Source organism: Salmo salar, chromosome 16, assembly GCF_965601325.2.
Source record: "Salmo salar chromosome 16, fSalSal1, whole genome shotgun sequence".
Lineage (NCBI taxonomy): Eukaryota > Metazoa > Chordata > Actinopteri > Salmoniformes > Salmonidae > Salmo > Salmo salar.
Window position 1 is genome coordinate 57,714,492 of NC_138306.1, and position 11,148 is coordinate 57,725,639.

The 11,148-nt window shown below is 43.4% G+C and overlaps 1 protein-coding gene across 1 annotated transcript in view; it reads left to right on the top strand.

The window, feature by feature from the left end:
* inpp5d (inositol polyphosphate-5-phosphatase D) overlaps positions 1-11,148 on the top strand; it is a 54,174-nt gene that overhangs the window by 35,271 nt on the left and 7,755 nt on the right. Inside the window, exons 12-20 of the mRNA XM_082962797.1 lie at positions 130-326; positions 866-983; positions 1,660-1,756; positions 2,209-2,347; positions 5,977-6,085; positions 7,770-7,858; positions 8,830-8,911; positions 9,021-9,110; positions 9,294-9,404. Of these exons, the coding sequence (XP_082818923.1) occupies positions 130-326; positions 866-983; positions 1,660-1,756; positions 2,209-2,347; positions 5,977-6,085; positions 7,770-7,858; positions 8,830-8,911; positions 9,021-9,110; positions 9,294-9,404 (1,032 nt within the window). The remainder of the gene's footprint in view (positions 1-129; positions 327-865; positions 984-1,659; positions 1,757-2,208; positions 2,348-5,976; positions 6,086-7,769; positions 7,859-8,829; positions 8,912-9,020; positions 9,111-9,293; positions 9,405-11,148) is intronic.

An 11,148-nucleotide genomic window follows, 5' to 3' on the forward strand; every position in this document is an offset into this window, starting at 1 on the left:
CGATATTGCTACTTCAGCTCAGTCGATAATTATTTTGCTCAAGAACTCAACAGCTAATTACACATTGATTGATTGATTGATTGGGACAATGAAACATATTGATTGATTGATAATTACCTCTTCCTCCAGGTAACGCCAGTCCTCCTCACAGCATAGCATCGTGGTTCCAGTGTAAGGGTCAGGGCAAGACCAGGGACGACACGGCCGATCACATTCCTCACGACATCTATGTGGTCGGGACTCAGGAAGATCCCCTGGGGGAGAAGGAGTGGATAGACACACTGAAGAGTGCCTTGAGAGGAACCACCGACATCAGCTTCAAACAAGTCAGTTACTATCTCAACACTCAGTGCCAGTTTCCAGGATACATATTAAAACCCTGGACTACAAAAGCACTTTCAATTTAGATTTTCCATTGACTTTGCTAGGCTTAATCCCGTGTGGCTCAGTTGGTGGAGCATGGTGTTTGCAACGCCAGGGTTGTGGGTTCGATTCCCACGGGGGGACCAGTACGGAGAAAAACATGTATGAAATGTATGCATTCACTACTGTAAGTCGCTCTGGATAAGAGCGTCTGCTAAAATGACTCAAATGTAAATGTAAAATGTTAATCTGAGTCCGGGAAACCACCCCTTAAAGTATAGTTACTTTTAACTCCTGATTTTTTACACTGGTGTTAGGTAGGTTACACATTCACAACTAATCTCGTACACCAGCTGGCTGTATATGTGGTTGCAATTAAGCCTTGGGACGTTACATTAAAACAAGTGACAGTGACTGTTCGATTGTAATAGAATTCACCATAATTTTTTTTAATTAATAATATGTGTTTTATTGTAATTATGATGTGTTATATTTTGTTCAGATAGCCATCCAAACCCTATGGAACATCCGTATCGTTGTGCTAGCCAAGCCAGAGCACGAAAACAGAATCTCACACATCTTTTCAGACAGCGTTAAGACAGGGATCGCCAACGCACTGGGTAAATCCCATCATCTCACTGCAGACCTATCCACTCACTGCAGAATCATCCACTCACTGCAGACTCATCCACCCACTGCAGACCCATCCACTCACTGCAGACTCATCCACTCACTGCAGAATCATCCACTCACTGCAGACCCATCCACCCACTGCAGACCCATCAACCCACTGCAAACTCATCCACTCACTGCAGAATCATCCACTCACTGCAGACTCATCCACTCACTGCAGACCCATCCACCCACTGCAGACTCATCCACTCACTGCAGACCCATCCACCCACTGCAGACTCATCCACTCACTGCAGACCCATCCACTCACTGCAGACCCATCCACCCACTGCAGACTCATCCACTCACTGCAGACCCATCCACTCACTGCAGACCCATCCACTCACTGCAGACCCATCCACCCACTGCAGACCCATCCACTCACTGCAGACCCATCCACTCACTGCACACTCTTTGGCCCAATTTCCTGGGCACAGATGACACCTAGTCCTGGATTTACAAAGCATGTGCAATAAAGATTCTCCAATGAAATGGCTTTTTAGTCCAAGACTAGACTTAATCTGGGTCTGGGAAACTGGCCCTCTTTTTATTATCAACCTAGACGATGAAAGGCACAAACAGTAGAGAGGCCTAACGTCACATCCATTTATCTTTATGTTCCAGGAAATAAGGGAGCAGTGGGTGTGTCCTTCATGTTCAACGGTACTTCCTTTGGCTTTGTCAACAGTCACCTGACTTCGGGGAGCGAGAAGAAGATCAGGTGAACTACAGGGATTAAAAATGGCTGATAAATTACATAATCACAATGTAACAATCCTCAAGCATTTTAAATAGTTCTGACCCCTAGAAACCAGTTTATGTTGAAAGCAAAATGGAGTTAAATTAAAAAGTGTATTGATTCCACTGACACAATATCAGAATGTTTAACATCTCCTCAAAATGCCTCTAAACTCTTACAAGTTTTTTGGGGGGTTGTTTATGCTCCAGTATTATTTAGGATGTCTGTTGTTATTTGTGGCCCGTCTGCTCTATTTCTTGAGTAGCCTTTAACTGGTTCTGTTAATTTCTGTTTGATGAAAAAAAGGAACACAAAGATAGTGTCTGCATGTTGCAAAAATAGCTAAACGTGAGAAAAGAAGATACCATATCTCTTCATATCTCAACTACTTGAAAGCAAGACATTTATTTTCTCAACATTTGTTCTCTTACCAGACGCAACCAAAATTACGTCAGCATCCTACGTTTCTTGAATCTTGGAGATAAGAAACTGAATCCGTTTGACATCACACATCGATTCACTCATCTGTTCTGGCTTGGGGATCTGAATTATCGAATTGAATTGCCATCCACAGTAAGTTGAACTACCATAGTAGTTAACGTTGGATGTGGAGATTGTATTGTGATGAATTTGGGGGAGGGGGGTGGCCTGACCAGGACTCTAATCTGGGTCCAGCGACTGTCAACTCAACCTTAACCGTTATGCTAAGAGATCTGAACCTTTTGAAGAGGTTGTGTTGGGTTAAGGTTGCTACAGTATCAACAACTCTCAACTGCTTTATCAACAACTCTCAACTGCTCTATCAGCAACTCTCAACTGCTCTATCAGCAACTCTCAACTACTTTATCAACAACTCTCAACTGCTTTATCAACAACTCTCAACTGCTTTATCAACAACTCTCAACTGCTTTATCAGCAACTCTCAACAACTCTCAACTACTTTATGAACTATCAACAACTCTCAACTGCTTTATCAGCAACTCTCAACAACTCTCAACTACTTTATGAACTATCAACAACTCTCAACTGCTTTATCAGCAACTCTCAACTACTTTATCAACTCTCAACAACTCTCAACTGCTTTATCAGCAACTCTCAGCTGCTTTATCAACAACTTTCAACTACTTTATCAACTATCAACAACTCTCAACTGCTTTATCAGCAACTCTCAACTACTTTATCAACACCTCTCAACTGCTTTATCAACAACTCTCAACTACTTTATCAACAACTCTCAACTACTTTATCAACTATCAACAACTCTCAACTGCTTTATCAACAACTCTCAACTGCTTTATCAGCAACTCTCAGCTGCTTTATCAACAACTCTCAACAACTCTCAGCTGCTTTATCAACAACTCTCAGTTGCTTTATCAACAACTCTCAGCTGCTTTATCAACAACTCTCAACTGCTTTATCAACAACTCTCAACTGCTTTATCAACAACTCTCAACTGCTTTATCAACAACTCTCAACTGCTTTATCAACAACTCTCAACTGCTTTATCAACAACTCTCAACTGCTTTATCAACTATCAACCACTCTCAACTGCTTTATCAACAACTATCAACTGCTTTATCAACTATCAACCACTCTCAACTGCTTTATCAGCAACTCTCAACTGCTTTATCAGCAACTCTCAACTGCTTTATCAACAACTCTCAACTGCTTTATCAACTATCAACAACTCGCAACTGCTTTATCAGCAACTCTCAGCTGCTTTATCAGCAACTCTCAGCTGCTCTATCAACAACTCTCAACTGCTGAGATGAGATGAGTAATGTAGGGTATGTAAACATTATATAAAGTTGCATTGTTTAAGTGACTAGTGATACATTTATTACATCCAATTATTAATTATTAAAGTGGCTAGAGATTGAGTCTGTATGTTGGCAGCAGCCACTCAATGTTAGTGATGGCTGTTTAACAGTCTGATGGCCTTGAGATAGAAGCTGTGTTTCAGTCTCTCAGTTCCCGCCGTACCAGGCGTGATACAGCCCAACAGGATTCTCTCGATTGTGCATCTGTAAAAGCTTGTGAGTGTTTTTGATGACAAGCCGAATTTCTTCAGCCTCCTGAGGTTGAAGAGGCGCTGTTGCGCCTTCTTCACCACGCAGTCTGTGTGGGTGGACCATTTCAGTTTTTCTGTGATGTGTACTTCGAGGAATCTAAAACTTTCCACTCTCTCCACTTCGGTCCTATTGATGTGGATAGAGGGGTGCTCCCTCTGCTGTTTCCTGAAGTCCACGATCATCTCCTTTGTTTTGTTGACTTTGAGTGTGAGGTTGTTTTCCTGACACCACACTCCGAGTTCCCTCACCTCCTCCTTGTAGGCCGTCTCGTCGTTGTTGGAAATCAAGCCTACCACTGTAGTGTCGTCTGCAAACTTGATGATTGAGTTGGAGGCGTGCATGGCCACACAGTCATGGGTGAACAGGGAGTACAGGAGAGGGCTGAGAACACACCCTTGTGGGGACCCAGTGTTGAGGATCAGCGGGGTGGAGATGTTGTTTCCTACCCTCACCACCTGGGGGCGGCCCGACAAAGTCCAGGACCCAGTTGCACAGGGTGAGGTCGAGACCCAGGGTCTTGAGCTTAATGACGAGTTTGGTGAGTACTATGGTGTTGAATGCTGAGCTGTAATCGATGAACAGCATTCTTAAATAGGTATTCCTCTTGTCCAGATGGGTTAGGGCAGTGTGCAGTGAGATTGCGTCGTCTGTGGACCTATTGGGGCAGTAAGCAAATCCTTGACTAGTCTCTCAAAGCACTTCATGATGACGGAAGTGAGTGCTACGGGGCAATAGTCGTTTAGCTCAGTTACCTTAGCTTTCTTGGGAACAGGAACAATGGTGGCCCTCTTGAAGCATGTGGGAACAGCAGACTGGGATAGGGATTGATTGAATATGTCCGTAAACACACCAGCCAGCTGGTCTGCGCATGCTGTGAGGACGCGGCTAGGGATGCCGTCTGGGCCGGCAGCCTTGCGAGGGTTAACACGTTTAAATGTTTTACTCACGTTGGCTGTGGTGAAGGAGAGCCCGTAGGTTTTGGTAGCGGGCCGTGTCAGTGGCACTGTATTGTCCTCAAAGCGAGCAAAGAAGTTGTTTAGTTTGTCTGGGAGCAAGACGTGATTGGCTGTAGATCCTGACGTCTTGTGTCTGAGCAGTTGAATTGCAACTCCACTGACGCTTAGCTTGTTTGATTGCCTTGCGGAGGGAATAGCTACACTGTTTGTATTCGGTCAGGTTTCTGGTCGCCTTGCCATGATTAAAAGCAGTGGTTCGCGCTTTCAGTTTTGTGCGAATGCTGCCATCAATCCACGGTTTCTTGTTGGGGAATGTTTTAATAGATGCTGTGGGTACCACATGCACTTGCTAATGAACTCGCTCACCAAATCAGCGTATACATCAATGTTGTTGTCCAATGCTATCCCAGTCCACGTGATTGAAGCAATCTTGAGGCGTGGAATCAGATTGGTCGGACCAGCGTTGACCATACCTGAGCGCGGGAGCTTCCTGTTTTAGTTTCTGTCTATAGGCTGGAAGCATCAAAATGGAGTCGTGGTCAGATTTGCCAAAAGGAGAGCGGGGGAGGGCCTTGTATGCGTCGCGGAAATTAGAGTAGCAATGATCCGGAGTGTTGCCAGACCAGGTCGCGCATTTCAATATGCTGATAAAATGTAGGGAGTCTTGTTTTCAGATTAGCCTTGTTAAAATCCCCAGCTACAATAAATGCAGCCTCAGGATATGTGGTTTCCAGTTTACATAGAGTTCAATGAAGTTCTTTCAGGGCCTTCGAGGTGTCTGCTTGGGGGGGAGGGGGGGGGGAATATACACGGCTCTCATCTGCTTTCAACTATCAACAACTCTCAACCACTGCTAGTCTGAATTTGTATTCATGTGCTTATTGAATGTGTTGTTACATACCAAGTAAGCATAAGCAAGCAAGTTGTTACTTGGACACACACACTTGTGTAAAGGACATGGACCAGAGGAGTGCACTACTTTTTTTACCAAAGGCCCTGGTCTACAGTAGTTCACTAATATAGGGATGAGGGTGCCATTTGGGACAGCGCCAGCATGCAGTTCCTGTTCCCTATTTCTCTAGCAGCAGTTAGGCTAAATAGAGATAGTGCTGTGCTGATGACGTCACTGTGCAGGAAGAGAGAGCAGCTACTTTGCATTGTGTTCCCTTAACAGGAAGCAGAGAGCATCGTGACCAAGATCAAACAGCAGCAGTACCAGGAACTGCTGTGTAGAGACCAGCTCACCATTGAGAAGGGAGAGGGGAAGGTATTCCTACACTATGGTAAGACATGGCCACTAGCAACATACATTCTGTCATAGCTAACTATGCCTAAAGTAAATTAAACTTCACTAGGCTATATGATGTGTATGGAAAAATGTGAGGATGCATTTCTATGCCAAAGCCATGGTCATTGAATGAGCACAACTAGCCATTGAGTGAACACATCTACAGCATGTTAGCCTTGGTAAACTATAGGCTAGCTAGCTCCAGAGCCATGACTCTAGCTAGCACTACCAGAGAGTAACTATAGGCTAGTTAGCCCTGCCAGAGAATCAACTATAGGCTAGTTAGCCCTACCAGAGAGTAAACTATAGGCTAGCTAGCCCTAACAAAGAGTAAACTATAGGCTAGTTAGCCCTACCAGAGAGTAAACTATAGGCTAGCTAGCCCTAACAAAGAGTAAACTATAGGCTAGTTAGCCGTACCAGAGAGTAAACTATAGGCTATCCCCAAAGCCATGACTCTAGCTAGCCCTACCAGAGAGTAAACTATAGGCTAGCTAGCCCTACCAGAGAGTAAACTATAGTCTAGTTAGCCCTACCAGAGAGTAAACTATAGTCTAGCTAGCCCTACCAGAGAGTAAACTATAGTCTAGCTAGCCCTACCAGAGAGTAAACTATAGGCTAGCTAGCCCTACCAGAGAGTAAACTATAGGCTAGTTAGCCCTACCAGAGAGTAAACTATAGGCTAGCTAGCCCTACCAGAGAGTAAACTATAGGCTAGCTAGCCCTACCAGAGAGTAAACTATAGGCTAGCTAGCCCTACCAGAGAGTAAACTATAGGCTAGCTAGCCCTACCAGAGAGTAAACTATAGGCTAGCTAGCCCTACCAGAGTAAACTATAGTCTAGCTAGCCCTACCAGAGAGTAAACTATAGTCTAGCTAGCCCTACCAGAGAGTAAACTATAGGCTAGCTAGCCCTGCCAGAGTAAACTATAGGCTAGCTAGCCCTACCAGAGAGTAAACTATAGGCTAGCTAGCCCTGCCAGAGAGTAAACTATAGGCTAGCTAGCCCTACCAGAGTAAACTATAGTCTAGCTAGCCCTACCAGAGTAAACTATAGGCTAGTTAGCCCTACCAGAGAGTAAACTATAGGCTAGCTAGCCCTACCAGAGTAAACTATAGGCTAGTTAGCCCTACCAGAGAGTAAACTATAGGCTAGCTAGCCCTGCCAGAGTAAACTATAGGCTAGCTAGCCCTACCAGAGAGTAAACTATAGGCTAGCGAGCCCTACCAGAGTAAACTATAGGCTAGCTAGCCCTACCAGAGAGTAAACTATAGGCTAGCTAGCCCTACCAGAGAGTAAACTATAGTCTAGCTAGCCCTACCAGAGAGTAAACTATAGGCTAGCTAGCCCTACCAGAGTAAACTATAGTCTAGCTAGCCCTACCAGAGAGTAAACTATAGTCTAGCTAGCCCTACCAGAGAGTAAACTATAGGCTAGCTAGCCCTACCAGAGAGTATTTATGTTCACAAGAGCGTATGCTTTTGTCATGTAGAGAAAGTGTGACTGAATGAAGATTATGGTTACATTATTTTGTCTATATTCTGTCTGTGTATTGTTAATTGTAAGACAATGTCAGCACCACTTCACCAGGTCAAATTCCTGGTACATGTACATGTAATTGACAAATAATGGTGATTCTGACATCTCTCTCTCTATTTTTTATTTAATCTCATCATAGATGAGGAAGAGATCACGTTCGCGCCCACGTATCGTTTTGAGAGAGACACACGCGAGAGATATGCCTACACTAAGGCCAAAGCCACTGGGGTAAGTTTACTGTGTATGTTTCCTGAGATGCTGTATAGGCACAGATGGCCCTCATACAGTGGAGGAAATAGGAATATATCTTAGAGCACAAGTCCACAGCTTCGCTGTTTATTATATTACCTTGTAGAGGTAGCCACTAAACAGTGGCTGCGTCCCAAATGGTATCCTATTCCATACATAGACCAGGGGCTCTGGTCAAAAGTAGTGCACTATATAAGGAATAGGGTTCCATAAGGCTCTGGTCTAAAGTAGTGCACTATATAGGGAATAGGGTTCCATAGTGCTCTGGTCTAAAGTAGTGCACTATATAGGGAATAGGGTTCCATAGTGGTCTGGTCTAAAGTAGTGCACTATATAGGGAATAGGGTTCCATCGTGGTCTGGTCTAAAGTAGTGCACTATATATGGAATAGGGTTCCATAGGGCTCTGGTCTAAAGTAGTGCCCTATATTTTTTATTTATTTATTAAATTTCACCTTTATTTAACCAGGTAGGCAAGTTGAGAACAAGTTCTCATTTACAATTGCGACCTGGCCAAGATAAAGCAAAGCAGTTCGACAACATACAAAAACACAGAGTTACACATGGAGTAAAACAACATACAATCAATGATACAGTAGACAAAAATAAGACTATATACAATGTGAGCAAATGATGTGAGATAAGGGAGGTAAAGGCAAAAAAAGGCCATGGTGGCAAAGTAAATAAAGTATAGCAAGTAAAACACTGGAATGGTAGATTTGTAATTTGAAGAAAGTTCAAAGTTAAAATATAAATAATATGGTGCAAAGGAGCAAAATAATAAATAAAATAAATAAATACAGTAGGGGAAGAGGTAGTAGTTTGGGCATATAGGGAAAAGGGTGCCCATTTGGGACACACAGGCTCTCTGAAACCACTATTAGAAAGATGGCATGGTCTTGGCATGGCCTGCCATCAAACCACTGAAATATAAATGATTCTCCCTCACAGACTAAATACAATCTACCGTCATGGTGTGATCGTGTTCTACGGAAGTCCTACCCCTTGGTGCATGTGTTCTGTCAGTCGTACGGTGAGACTAATGCAATGATAATTGATTTAATTGCAATTAAACGAACAAAATATGTCTAATTTTAGTTCATGTTATTACCAATTATATAATTTTGCAACCTCTCTTGTAGGGTGCACCAATGACATTATGACCAGTGACCATTCTCCAGTTTTCTCCACATTTGAAGTTGGAGTGGCATCACAGTTTGTCTCCAAGCATGGTACAGTTTCTAACTTCACCAGACAACTACACCGTACTGGCTGTGTGACTGATGCACGTGTGTCTGACATCACTGTATTTTACAAAATTATATTCCCTCAGAAGATGTTCTAGCGTTTTCCTAGCGCAAATCTATGGACAAAGACAACTGCCTTTCCAATTGTCTTTCTATCTTTAATTCCAGATCCCAACAGTGTGTCTCAGGGTGGGATCAAGTTCATGAACTGCGTCGCTACCCTCATGACAAAGTCCAAGACCAAGTTCTTCATCGAATACCACTCCAGCTGCTTAGAGAGTAAGACATGGCTACTTCCTTATTCCATCTGACCACAGTGGTCATAGGATAACACTAAAAACATATCAAGCGCTCCAACTGAACTGGAGCCTAACTCACAGTGACTCCACACTAGCCTGAGTGCTATAGTACGAAGCAAACTAAACCTACTCAGGCTTTTTTAAAGCTAGCCATCTTCAGTTAGCTTCACATTCTAGATCAGGCTTTTATAAAGCTAGCCATCTTCAGTTAGCTTCACATTCCGGATCAGGCTTTTATAAAGCTAGCCAGCTTCAGTTAGCTTCACATTCCAGACCAGGCTTTTATAAAGCTAGCCCGCTTCAGTTAGCTTCACATTCTAGATCAGGCTTTTATAAAGCTAGCCAGCTTCAGTTAGCTTCACATTCCGGATCAGGCTTTTATAAAGCTAGCCAGCTTCAGTTAGCTTCACATTCTAGATCAGGCTTTTATAAAGCTAGCCAGCTTCAGTTAGCTTCACCTTCTAGATCAGGCTTTTATAAAGCTAGCCATCTTCAGTTAGCTTCACATTCTAGATCAGGCTTTTCTAAAGCTAGCCAGCTTCAGTTAGCTTCACATTCCGGATCAGGCTTTTATAAAATCTAGCCAGCCTCAGTTAGCGTCACATTCCGGATCAGGCTTTTATAAAGCTAGCCAGCTTCAGTTAGCTTCACATTCCAGACCAGGCTTTTATAAAGCTAGCCCGCTTCAGTTAGCTTCACATTCCGGATCAGGCTTTTATAAAGCTAGCCAGCTTCAGTTAGCTTCACATTCTAGATCAGGCTTTTATAAAGCTAGCCAGCTTCAGTTAGCTTCACCTTCTAGATCAGGCTTTTATAAAGCTAGCCATCTTCAGTTAGCTTCACATTCTAGATCAGGCTTTTATAAAGCTAGCCAGCTTCAGTTATCTTCACATTCCGGATCAGGCTTTTATAAAGCTAGCCAGCCTCAGTTAGCGTCACATTCCGGATCAGGCTTTTATAAAGCTAGCCAGCTTCAGTTAGCTTCACATTCCAGACCAGGCTTTTATAAAGCTAGCTCGCTTCAGTTAGCTTCACATTCTAGATCAGGCTTTTATAAAGCTAGCCAGCTTCAGTTAGTTTCACATTCCAGATCAGGCGTATATAAAGCTAGCCAGCTTCAGTTAGCTTCACATTCCAGATCAGGCTTTTATAAAGATAGCCAGCTTCAGTTAGCGTCACATTCCAGATCAGGCTTATATAAAGCTAGCTTCACATTCTAGATCAGGCTTTTATAAAACTAGCCAGCTTCAGTTAGCTTCACATTACAGATCAGGCTTTTAATAAAGCTAGCCAGCTTCAGTTAGCTTCACATTCCAGATCAGGCTTCATCAGTACTACGATGGTGGATAATGCTTGTCCGTCTGGGCTAGTTGAACACCGGACCAAAGATGGTACAGTATGAAGATAGGCAGAAAACTGCTTCTCCAATGGAAATCCCCGATCACGCTTGTAGGCGAAAGTCATGGCAACGTTGGCTCAAACCCGGAAATACGTCATCTGGTCTAACGGTGTAACTCTCGCCGAACTGCGCATGTGCAGGTCGTCAAATCAATGGCACTCCTCCTTTCGATATATAACATTTTTTGACAAAAAAATTGACGTCTCAAGTTTGTCACCCTCACGAGGTTGGAGTCATAACAAGTTCCACTACTGGGTCTGTTTCTCAAGCCGTTCCCAGAAGCATCGTGATGTTTGCGGCCTCTGGGTTTAGAAACTCTGTGGCT